The following is an 11,945-nucleotide window of genomic DNA, read 5'->3' on the forward strand; positions in this document are numbered from 1 at the left end:
AAATAGTAATTAGACTTAGCATCAACAGAGTGGGCTTACAGAACAATAATAAACGAACAGTCAGAGACCTGTATTTCCTGATGAGGTATCTGCAGTGGCGGAGCAGGTACTCCTTGGAGGGCCGACACAGTTTGAGGGACCAGAAGTCGTCCAGACGCATCTTCGGGGAACAAGACTTCCCGGGGTTTCCCCCGAACAAGTAGTGCACCTGGACGGAAACACACGGCCAGGAAATATTCAGTCAAATCCTCAAAAATCTAACGATTCCCACTGTCTGTGTTATTTTGGATGAATTATTTATTTTCGTTTTTTCAATTTCATATTTATTTAAATCTTTTTTTCAGATTCACTTTCAGATCGTATTCCAGTTTCAGAATAAATAAATTATTCAAAATAATTCCAGAACTGAAAATTCTTGTAGTTTGAATACATTAATGTCTTTTTTCCAACATTTAACTTTCAGTTCCACTTTTTTTCACATAATGAGAAGTGTTTGTGATTCAGTCAGTCCGACAGTGAAGTGCCTCCCTCTCCTCTCTGTCTGTGAGCGCTAACGAGGGGAGCGACGCTCATTTTAAAGTGTTGATGTCACAGAGTTCAGCTGTGATCCAGAACCAGAACCGAACCCCGAACCAGGTGGTGGACCAGCACGGGGACTCGACGTAGACCCGGAGTAAGACATCAAACTGTGTTACTATCGAGTGTGTCTCATTAAATGATGTGTGATAGCGCTCCAAATAAGTGTGTGTGAGTCCCAGCTGTGTGTGCGTGTGTGTGTGCGTGTGTGTGTGTGTGTGTGTGTGTGTGTGTGTTAACCTTGTGCATCTCATCGTAGACCAGCTGGTGTGCGAAGCGTGGACACGGCTCCTCCTCCTGCAGAGCCTTGCTTGGGTTTTCTTTCACTGCCTGGTCGTTCTTATACACACATGACCTACACAGGAACACACACACACACACACACAGACGCACACACACACACACACACACACACACAGACAGACACACACACACACACACACACACACACACAGACAGACAGACAGACAGACAGACAGACAGACAGACAGACACACACACACACACAGACAGAAATAAAGAGAAGGAAGCAAATTTACATAAAAGGCAAAAAGACTAAACACTTCCTGTAACCCTCAAGGAAATTTTCCGTTGGTTTTACACACACACACATCACTGAACACACTCACACACGTCACTGGACACACACACACACACACACACACACACACACACACACACACACACACACACACACACACACACACACACACACACTTATGTCACTGGACACCGAGTACAAGAACAGCTACTGAAATCAATGTACTGGAACAGTGAGGGCTTCAAGCCGGACAGCCTGTGCTTTCACCCGCACTGATCCAAGCCACACACACACACGCACGCACACACACACATACATACACAAACACACACATACACACACACACACGCACGCACACATACACACACACACACACATACACACACAAGCACGCACACACAGACACTGGTCTCTCATGGAGGGCCGAGGCGTTGTGTGAAAAGGTCAGGAAATACTTGGAAATGTGACGGCGTATTGATGTTTGAGGGGGCATTAGCTCAGGAGGTAGAGCGGGTTGGCTGGTAATTTGTAAGATTGCCGGTTCGATCCCCGGCTCCTAGCTGAGTGCCTGGTGTCCCTGAGCAAGACACCTCACCCCAATTGCTCCTGACGAGCTGGCTGTCGCCCTGCGTGGTTGACTCCGCCGTCAGTGTGTGAATGAATGGGTGAATGTCAGTCATTGTTGTAAATCTTTGGATAAAAGCACTATATAAATGAGGACCATTTACATGTTTGTGTGTGTGTATGTGTGTGTGTATGTGTGTGTGTGTGTGTGTGTGTGTGGTGGCGTGCCCCGTCGCCGTGGCGATCACAGAAACAAGCCTCTCTCTCTCACCAGCTGTTGCGGGCGATGTCGTAGATCCAGAAGGAGTTGCGGACGTTCTCCTCACGCTTGTCCTTGTCTTTGCTGAGGCCCGACAGGACGTGGATCTCGTTGAGCTCGGGGTCGATGGTCGCCCGCTGGGTGAAGCCCGTCATCGGCACTGCGGCGGCGAAACACACACACATATAGTATATATATTTTTTTAATTCTCATTATTTTTGTTTGTTTCCTGTGTGTGTGTGTTGTTGTGATGTATAATGTATTCCAATTTCAATACAAATTTGAACGAAAAAAAAAGAAAAGTCCTTGGTAACGCGTTGTCATGGCAACAAGGCCCGAGCCATTTTCCTCATTTTGCCCTTTGCAATTGTCCTAGTTTACTCGTTTCATGCAATGCATCAGAAACAGACCCAGACTCAGCAAACACAAAAGTAGGATAATACCTTTAGTAGAAAGAATATTACTTTTACTTGTACTTTATGTGTTTATCCCCCATAAAAACAACAGATGTATCATGTAAACAAACTGACATTGCAAAGGTGAAAATTATAAGCAATAATACTGGGTGAAGGTGGAAAATAATATTGATATGTAATTATTATAGCAGTTTTTATGACACAGAGCAACTTGTTTAAAAGTGAGGCCCAACCGGGTTTAACAGGCTGAGCGTTGAGACTCTTTAATGGCTGATCTCTGACCAGCATTAAACTAAAACACACGTAACCGAGCAACAATAAAACTATTTTTAAACGTGAGAGTAGCCGAGACTCAGACTCCAGATGTCTCACTGTGCCGCCGCCGCAGGGAAGACCACAACATTTGAATAATTAAAAGGATATCTGCTAAATGAACTCGATGGGGGGTCACAGGTCAGCTCACGAGGAGCGGCACGGCGAGACGCCGCCGCCGAGACACTCGACAACATGTGAGGCAGAGAGGAAGAGGGAAGCGTTCGTGCTTCCTTCCTGCCAAGACACATTCTGTTCTTTCTTGTTCCCCACTTTACAGACAGACAGGCAGGCAGACAGGCAGACAGGCAGACAGACCCGAGACTAAATTGAGCCGGTGGGGAATTTATGAGAATCAATTTCCCTCGGACTAAACTCTGAATGGCTGATTAGATCGAACACATCGAGTCCAAACATCTTGCCTATAGAGTTGAAGAGCAGTCGATTTCTGGATTTCTGTTCGTTTTCACTTCAGTCCGTTTTTCTTTCTACACAAGTTGCTACATGAAAACCTGCAGGCGAGGAGCTCCTGGCTGAACATTTAAGGAGCACTGGTACAAAATGTAGGAGCACCATGTTCAGATCTACTCCTCTACTCTGATTTTAACCTTTAAAATTCAAGCTGAAGCCCTTTAAACCTTCTAGATCACATCCCCGGTCATGAAGTACTATTTAAAGACACATGCCCAAGAAATTACCAAAACAAATTCATTTCTTCTTATTTTTCATTCTTCCTGGAACACTAACTAGAGAAGGTCATGAGTGATTCTTTTAAAAAACATCACCAAACTCATAGAAGTGATTATTAAGTTATTCAAACAGTTATTGATAACTAACTAAATATCAGCACGGAGCCTTTTTCTCCCCCATTCAGTTTAGTGAAGCAGGAAGTAGCCGCGTCCTTACCCATGCCCGAGTCCTTCTTGGTGCCGTCAGATATGATCTCGACGTGGTCGCCGTCCACGTCGTAGCTGAAGAAATCATTGAGGTACGTCTTTGACCTCTGACCTCCGAACACGTACAGACAACGGTTTCTCTGTTTAAAAGAGGAAAATAAGAAAGATTAGCATTCACACCGACGGCACTTTGATAAGATGAGGCCGGGATGAGGCGGGGATTCAGACTCACGGTGTGGAAGAGCATGCAGTGGCCGATGCGTGACTGGACGTCCTCGGGCCCGGCGTTGCACGAGTCCTCCCGCAGGAGGCTCCAGGTGGCGGCCTGGCAGTGGAAGGCGTACAGGCCGCTGAACTGAGGCTCCGACGTCCGGCTGTCCTCCACGCTGCCGTTGCACGTCAGGATGCGGCCGCCGAACGTGTAGATCATGTGCTTCTCCGAGTCCATGCACATCTGCAGGAAGCGGCGGCGAGGAAACAGGAAGTGTGAAGGTTCAGAGAGAGTGCCGTGTGAGTGTGTGGAGGGATTTTCCGTTCAGAAAAGGAGGCTACCTGGTGGTCGAACACCAGCTTGGGCCCGCCGTCGGCCGACGTGTCCTCGCTGAGCAGTGTCCAGGTGTTGGCGTCGATGTCGTAGCGGTAGAAGTCGCTCTTCAGAGACTTGCTGTTGCGGACGCTGGAGTCCAGGTAGCGGCCCAGCGTGTAGATCTGCCGCCGCTGGGAGTCGATGCACATCTTGTGGCACGAACGAGCGCTCGGGCCGCTCTGATTGGTGGAGATAAATAATATTTTCCTGACTTCTGTCCTTAAAAACTAACCACAGTCTGGCTCATCCCTAAATATCTGGGTTTCTTATTTGGAATATAATGAACTGCATGCTCACAACATGAGATGAAAGACCTTAGAAAGGCGTTTCCAAGGGCAACCGAAGGTGTTACCTTTGCCCTCTTCAAAGCCTCCAGACTCTCATTACAAACATTTTCATTTACAGACGACTACAGCTGCTGGTTCAACGCTACCTCGATCAGTTAGTTTGTGTTATTGTGTGAAACAAACCCTTTAAAAAACACAAAATAACACAAACGTACTAACCGATAGCGATGTACAACTACTTTCATTTCAGTACTTGAGTATAATTTCATCAGAAAATCCAAACTTTGACTGTAAGAAATGAAAAATACAACATGATTCTGACGTTTTAACGTTCAACTTTTGAATGTTTTCCTGATATGAACAGAGCAGAGTTTGCAGTCAGGATGTTAATAATTAACGGTTTGACCATCAGTTAAAATGAAGAAGCTCAACAACCCCGCCCTCCTCACCTCCTTCTCAGTGTCTCTGGAGATGCAGGACCACTGGTTCTCCTGAACACTGTAAGCCCAGAAGTCGGCCAGGTCCTGTGTGCCGTCCCAGCCCCCGAACAGGTAAACGGTCTCTGCAGGGGGGGGGAGAGACAAACGTTAGAACTTCCTCTTCAATAATACAAACCGTCACACACTCGGCCCACTAGCATTAGTGACCCTCATTCTGTGACTCAACAAATTCTGGTTTGGGATGCATCTTTTCCACCGGTTATCTTCTTCATCATTTTAAAAAATATCCTCAAAGCACATTTTGGGAACGGTGACGAGGTTGCAAAAGACTGAACTGTGATATGAATACACAACATGTTAAATGTTATTAATTAATATTCCTGATATCCGTATCTGCTGTGTAAACATCGTGTCGGGTCGGGACTCGTCGTGACGTCGTGATCGTATCGGAGGGATGTCACATTGGGAGGAAATGAGAAGTGTGCCGTTCACGCTGCGATTCAAAAACCTTCAATTCAAAATAATAAAAAGCTGGAAAATGATGTTGTTTGTCAACTTCCATCACAAAACTCAACGTGAGGAAAGAAATCTGCTGCATCAACTTCAACCATGAAGTCCTGCTACTAAAACACAGGAGTCCGTGTGTGTGTGTGTGCAGCACACAGAACATCACTATCTCACACACACACACACACACACACACACACACACACACACACACACACACACACACACACACACACACACACACACACACACACACACACACACACACACACACACACACACACACACACACACACACACACACACACACACACACAAGTACGCCACCAACGACAACAACATCGGCAGATACAGATCAGGTCAAATCAAGACGCGATTCATGTGCCCTTTGAGGAGAAATGTCCTCGGGACGGTTTACTTTTAGGAAAGGGGGGTTTAATTTCATTAAAACGGTAATAGAACATTGCGTTGGGCGAGTCTGAGTAGGAGGATGTGAGTCATGACACCGGCTGCGTGGGTCTCACCCGTCTGGACGTCAATCACCATTTGATGTCCTCCCCTCATCCCCGGCCGGTTGTCGTCGCCGTCACCTGCAGAGAGAAGGGAGGAGGTTGGAGGAGAGGGAGGCGTATGAGCGTGAGAGGAGGGAAGATGAGATTGTGTGGAATGGGAGGAGCAGAGGTCGAGAGGGAGGGAAGCACGGCTTTTTAGCTATAAAGCTTTCTCCAGAAAAAAAGCAGATATATTTGATGGACGTGTCGGGGGAACATTTCCCCGCTTGAATAGATGTTCTCACTGTTCATGTCGTCTCGGTTGATTTCTTGGGCGCTTGTACCTTTGTTGCACTTGGGGATGATCTGACTCCAGCGGGGCTTGTACTCCTGCTGGCTGATGTACTGGTTAAACAAACCGTCTGGCAAGGAGAGAAGAATCACCGTTCAGCTCCAGCAAAGACAAAACAGATAACAGGATCTGACTGTACTTTAGGCATCAACTTCCATTATTATTTTTGTCTTCCTGGAAAACAGAATATGACGCGTGCTTTCATCACTAAGTAAACAATTATATCATGACATCATCAGTCTGCAACTCCGGCTCTGCAGCACCAGAGAAGGTCAAATCACATTACAGACGCCGGATAGTCTGGAAAGGACGTTTTCAGTGTGACTTTCCGAAACAAAAAGACCGAGGTGGATCCGTCCGGGGGGCGAGTGCGATACCTCTCACGGCTTTGTCTATGAGCTCCTCGCAGGCGTCAAAGTCTCCTTGCAGCACCAGCCGGTCGTGCAGGTGGGTGAGCATCGGGTGCTCCAGCGCTATCCGCGTCTTCTTCTGCAGCGACTCGAAGGCCTCCGTGTAGTTATGCTGTCGGAAGTGCTTGAGGCAAAGGCGGATGGCTTCCTGTTCTCTGTACTGCAAAGGGGGGGGGGGGGGGGGGGGGATCAAAATCAGACCACGAACACACATCTGAACTTTGGTGACAACAACAGTCAGATGCTTTTACTTTATCAAGTCTATCCTAATGTAAATAATGAGATTCTTCATTATTTATGATAAGTTGTTATAGCTGCTTGTTTTAAAGGATAATTACAACTTATTATAACTGAAAATAATAAAATGTACCCTTTAAAAGATGGATTCACTCAAAAGTTGTTTAATTCCAACTTCAGAGGATATCTATGATTGAGGGATAGATTGAGAAGACGACTCAAGATGGTGACAGCTGAGGCCGCGGCGAGCAGCTAACAGTGCAAACAATGGCAACAGTGCTGACAGACCAAATAGTGTGTTTGTTGGACTGTAATTTGATTCCACTACAAAAAAAAAAAAAAAAAAAAAAAACTGACGACAGATGTTTTGCATTAATCTTAAATGACCTAAAACCTGGACAGTGTTGCACAATCGGAGGTCAAACTGCCATTTGTGATGATGCAGCGATTCTAGTCTAAATAAATAACACGAAGGAGTTCAGATTAAGGTCGTCTTGATCGGCGAGTTAAAAAGGGGATGAAAAGTCAACCGTTTCCACTGCAGCTTTCATTTCCTGGTTTTTTTGGAATCAAGCTGAAATACCAATTTATACAAAGCCATCAGAGTCAATGTTTTCACTCTGCTCAAGGACATTGGTGTGGTTACGGGACACCTCGGAGGTGCTTGTTGCAGCTCCTCCTGCCAGGTGAATAATCCGTCCAATTACAGATTAGGGCCTGCTGGATCTGTAATCCACCCAGACCGTCAGGGACTCACCTTGCTGTACCAGTTAAGGCAGGGCTGCACCACATCCGGGTCCTCGATACCGTGCAGCTCTATGTACCAGATGCTGAAGTTAAAACTGGGACCCCAAGACATCAGAGGCACTGAGACGCAGAGCAAGGAGAGAGAAGAAGAGGGTCAAAAGAATGTTTAAAAACATCCTTAAATATTACAAATTATAATGTTAGACGTCACAGAAGTTCATATAATCACTGCAACCTGACAAAGATTTGAGAATTCAATATTATGCAGGTTTATGAGTTCGATCAGTTGATGATCTTATTTTCCGTATATATTAAAATGATGACTTTAGCTTTTCAGTCTACATGATCTAAGTGTGACCCTATTGTTTACCCACCGGCACACTATTAAACCTTCCTATCGAGACCTGTGTCGCATGATCAGCACCACGGACAGCTCTTCACATCCAACGTGCAACGCTACGTCAGAAAACAGCCCGGGCGCCTTTAATGTTAATTATTATACGTTAAATGATATGAATAATAAGAATGTGGAGCTTCTGGAAACCCCGTCAGCCATCTCACCTATTTTGACAAATCTGCAGGGAAACATCTGCTCGTCGATCTTGTGCTTTAAGGTGAACGTTTCCTTGTTGTAGTCGTTCTTAAGGCCACTGGAAGAAAAAGACAATGATAAACTGTTAAATATGAAGAAGACTTTGCTTGTCACTATGATCCTATAAACCAAATCAGAAGCACAGATGCATCAATCAGACTTTTTCCGTCCAGGTTAAGATACCTTTAAGGGTTAATCTGACGCCTGGAAATCACAGTCAGCCGTGACTGAATGAGTGTAACTGATGGATTTCATCAGAAGCTAGTTATCCCCCCGCCGACACGCTTCAAACAGAGATAACACGAACATCTCACCTGGACAAAAGCTCTGTCATGTTTTCTTCACTCATCCCGCCGAACACTTTAAACTTCTTGAGGTTACAGACGTGAGTCTTCTCGTACTTCCCGAAGGTGATGCTCTGAACGATCGCCGGCCTTTCCAATTTCAGGATTAAAAACTGAAGAAAAGGGGGGGAGAGGAGACATGAAATAGACCGAAGGCAAAAGAGCGTGTGTGTGTGTGTGTGTGTGTGTGTGCGTGTGTGTGTGTTCCCTGTGCTTATGACAGGCCGGATGCTGCTAACAGATTTTCTCATTATCTAAATGACGACAGCGGAGAGAATCTGTCTGCAGCGTCAAGTGAATGGCGTTGCATTCGATCTGTGAGCGGCGTCCGTGTGTCACCGCCGTCTAACAAGCCGGGACATTTAATTAGAAATCACCGGTGGCCATTAGGGCCAGAACGCTGACTCAACGTGCCGCCGAACAGACGATGTTTGCACATCGTGAAAGACGGCGCTTTTCCATCATTCATCGTTATTAATCCGACTTCCACATGAAGCTCACCGTTAAACTTTGCAATCAATAGAATATTTAAAAAAAGACGTTTGACATTGATCTGGTTCTTTCAACCCCAGTACATCATGAGTCAGCATACGTTAACGTCAACTCATCATTTACACATCCATCTGGTTCGATTGCATGGCATGGATTTTAAATATTCATTTCTCACATGACAAATAAAAGAATAGAACAATCAGATTCTATTTTTTTTTTTGTCTTGAATTGAATGAAACGTATTGTGTTTTCAGAATGCTCAACCTGACTGGTGAGCGGTTAACCATTGTTTTGAATAGCTCCATTTCCTGTTGCCATACAGCACAAAGTTTCAGAATTAACCTCAAACTCCGCCTGCCGTCGGTCAACGAGTTCATGAGGAACAACGAGAAACAACTCCTTTCCCTGCCTATTGCTTACTGGGTTCATACACACTTTTAACCAATACATATCCATTACCACAGCGTCTTGAGAAAAAATAAGAATATATAGTACATCTTAGCTAAAATTACTGGATCAGGGTATATGACCTGAATAAGCTAGTGTGTGTCCTCACATGACTTGTATGCAGGTCTTGGCATTAAAACATGTTTCAAAGCACATCGCAGAGAAAGCAACAAACCCAGCTGGGCAATTTCACAATCAAATCGTAGCCAGGTTAAAGAGCAATAAATTGATTGACATCAGCCCCCCACTGCAAGTAAATTAAACAATTTGACAACTAATTGACGACTACAGGAAATCGTGCTCTCTGTTTGTTTACATTGTATATAGCATATATTACAGTCACGTTTTCCTGGTTTGTTTGTTTATTGTAATTGTCCTCAATCTATGCAACTTAGTCACCAAGACAAATTACTAGTTGGTGTAAAATCCTTCTTGGCAATAAATAGGTTTCTGATTCTGATCATCGTGGTAACATCGGAACACGCTGTCCTAATCTCACTCGAAAAAACAACTTCGCCACGTCTGCATTATGGGCTCCAATCGTGACATCAAATGTGTTTTGATGGTTTCCGTTGATCAAATGATACCAGGGCAACGACCTGATGGGTGCTGATAGGAGCTCGTAAAAGGAGATGTGGGTGCTGGGAGTCACAAACATGTATCAACAAAAACCACAAGCCACCCTGATCTTCACAGTTTGTTCTCATCACCTCTCACTGGGGAACAGCGAGCAGTGGACCTACCTGTGGAGGGTAGTTGCTCTCTGAAGACCACCTCGAGGACTGATCGTTAGGTTTGTCCACCAAGATATTCCTGAGAAACAAGCCACAAAAGCAACATGAGTTTATTTATCACAGTCATCACAACAGCAGAATAACAACCCCATTAAGAGTCACATCACACATTACCTACAGGGCAGAGTAAACATGGGTGCGTATGTGTGTTTGTGTGCGAGTTAGCTCCGTTTACGTCCATTTAATTGAGCACACTAACGTTAGCGTACGCTGCCAGACTGTTGTTGTGACGTGAATGTCGGCTACCGCTAACGTAGCCGACGCTAACGTCAGCTACGGCTAACCCCCGTATCTGTATGCTAAAGCAGACGCTCTGAACTGTCACTGCGTGACGTCGCATATTAAACATTACAACATTTTTGTTTCATAACGACAGTGTCACGTAACGGTGCTGGTTAGCCGCTGCTGTTAAAGCAGAGAGACCCAACGGTTAGCTAACAAGCAAGCTAGTTGATGCTAACCGCGTTAGCTAAACTGGAGCCCCGGTTAGCTAACGGGGATGCTCGTTTTCCACGTAGCGGGGTGCCGGATTTCACACCGCCGAATCAAAGTGTCAAATGTGGGTAATGTTTTTTGACATTAGTGTGAGCTCGTAATTGATTTGCCGAGCCCGTGGCAATACGAAGTAATAAAACTAGTTGTTTTCGAGTGAAGGAAATGTGAATTGACGTAAACAAACGGTGACAACTCGTAACGTTGAACGATGAATGACACTAAGAGTAAATGTAATATAAAGTACTTAAAAGTCCTCTTTATCTTATTCTTAATTTGCCTAAAAACGAGTCAATGGCTCATGAGCGACATCAACATCGGGCGACAACGCGTTGACAACCAAACGCCCCCCTTTTTACGATGCTAACGCCTGCTGGCTCCGCTAACGTTAGGCCAGACCGGGGAGGGGGGCGGCTAGCGGAAACAACGGGGTTGTAAAAATAAATAAAAAGGCCACTCGTGACCGCAAAACGCCAAACGCATACTGACGTGTGCGCTACTCACTCGGGTAAATACGTAGAGGAGTAAGAGCTCCATTTAAAAACGCTGAAAGTGAGGACTCTGCTCTCAGGGACGACAGCCATCTTGTTTGCAGAAAATAACAAGCAAGCGGGAGGCGAGCGCGAGGCGAGCGGTGACGGCCCTTAAAGAGACAGTACACCCTGTTTTGTTTTTGTTCATATCCATTATAATATAACACAATGTTCACATTATTATATATTTATCATATTTTAAAAGTGTAGTTTAAGGGGGCTGGTAGTTCTAAAGTAATAATATATTAATAATAAGAATAATCTAATTTATACACTGTTGTGACCTAATTTCAACCTTTATATTTGCATTTTAATTGTAATTTTTTTTTCACTTATAAGATGTTCATGTCTAAGTGAATAAAAATCTCAATAAAGATATGTTTAAATTATTATTATTATTATTATTATTATTATTATTATTATTATTATTATAAAGCTATGCTATGCTCCAATACATTGGAGTAGCATTTTGGAATTCTGTTATTAAATTTATCATGAAATCTCCTTTTAAAAACTCTCTTCCTTTGCAGGAACAATGTCCCGATATCACAAACCTCCCTGTGGGATTAATCAAGTCCTGTCTTGCCTCGTCTTTTCGTATCCTATTGTTTTGTCTGATCTTGCCTTGCA

General features: G+C 44.6%; 1 protein-coding gene across 2 annotated transcripts in view; it reads right to left on the bottom strand.

Annotated features, from left to right (window-relative positions):
* mkln1 (muskelin 1, intracellular mediator containing kelch motifs) overlaps positions 1 to 11,398 on the bottom strand; it is an 18,524-nt gene extending 7,126 nt beyond the window's left edge. The window contains exons 1-15 of one of the 2 annotated variants that reach the window (XM_084039179.1): positions 11,287 to 11,398; positions 10,240 to 10,309; positions 8,528 to 8,670; positions 8,183 to 8,271; positions 7,632 to 7,741; positions 6,605 to 6,797; positions 6,220 to 6,297; positions 5,909 to 5,974; positions 4,887 to 4,999; positions 4,117 to 4,329; positions 3,797 to 4,018; positions 3,575 to 3,704; positions 1,953 to 2,100; positions 817 to 931; positions 69 to 208 (exon numbers count right to left, since the gene is read on the bottom strand). In XM_084039179.1, coding sequence (XP_083895305.1) covers positions 69 to 208; positions 817 to 931; positions 1,953 to 2,100; positions 3,575 to 3,704; positions 3,797 to 4,018; positions 4,117 to 4,329; positions 4,887 to 4,999; positions 5,909 to 5,974; positions 6,220 to 6,297; positions 6,605 to 6,797; positions 7,632 to 7,741; positions 8,183 to 8,271; positions 8,528 to 8,670; positions 10,240 to 10,309; positions 11,287 to 11,366 — 1,910 coding nt within the window. In that variant the 5' untranslated portion in view covers positions 11,367 to 11,398. Of the gene's footprint in view, positions 1 to 68; positions 209 to 816; positions 932 to 1,952; positions 2,101 to 3,574; positions 3,705 to 3,796; positions 4,019 to 4,116; positions 4,330 to 4,886; positions 5,000 to 5,908; positions 5,975 to 6,180; positions 6,298 to 6,604; positions 6,798 to 7,631; positions 7,742 to 8,182; positions 8,272 to 8,527; positions 8,671 to 10,239; positions 10,310 to 11,286 lie in introns of both variants that reach the window. The other variant, XM_084039178.1, reaches the window with a different exon arrangement.
* Positions 11,399 to 11,945: the final 547 nt, after the last annotated feature.

The sequence above is a fragment of the Eutrigla gurnardus genome, assembly GCF_963514095.1.
Source record: "Eutrigla gurnardus genome assembly, chromosome: 21".
In the NCBI taxonomy this organism is placed as follows: Eukaryota; Metazoa; Chordata; class Actinopteri; order Perciformes; family Triglidae; genus Eutrigla; species Eutrigla gurnardus.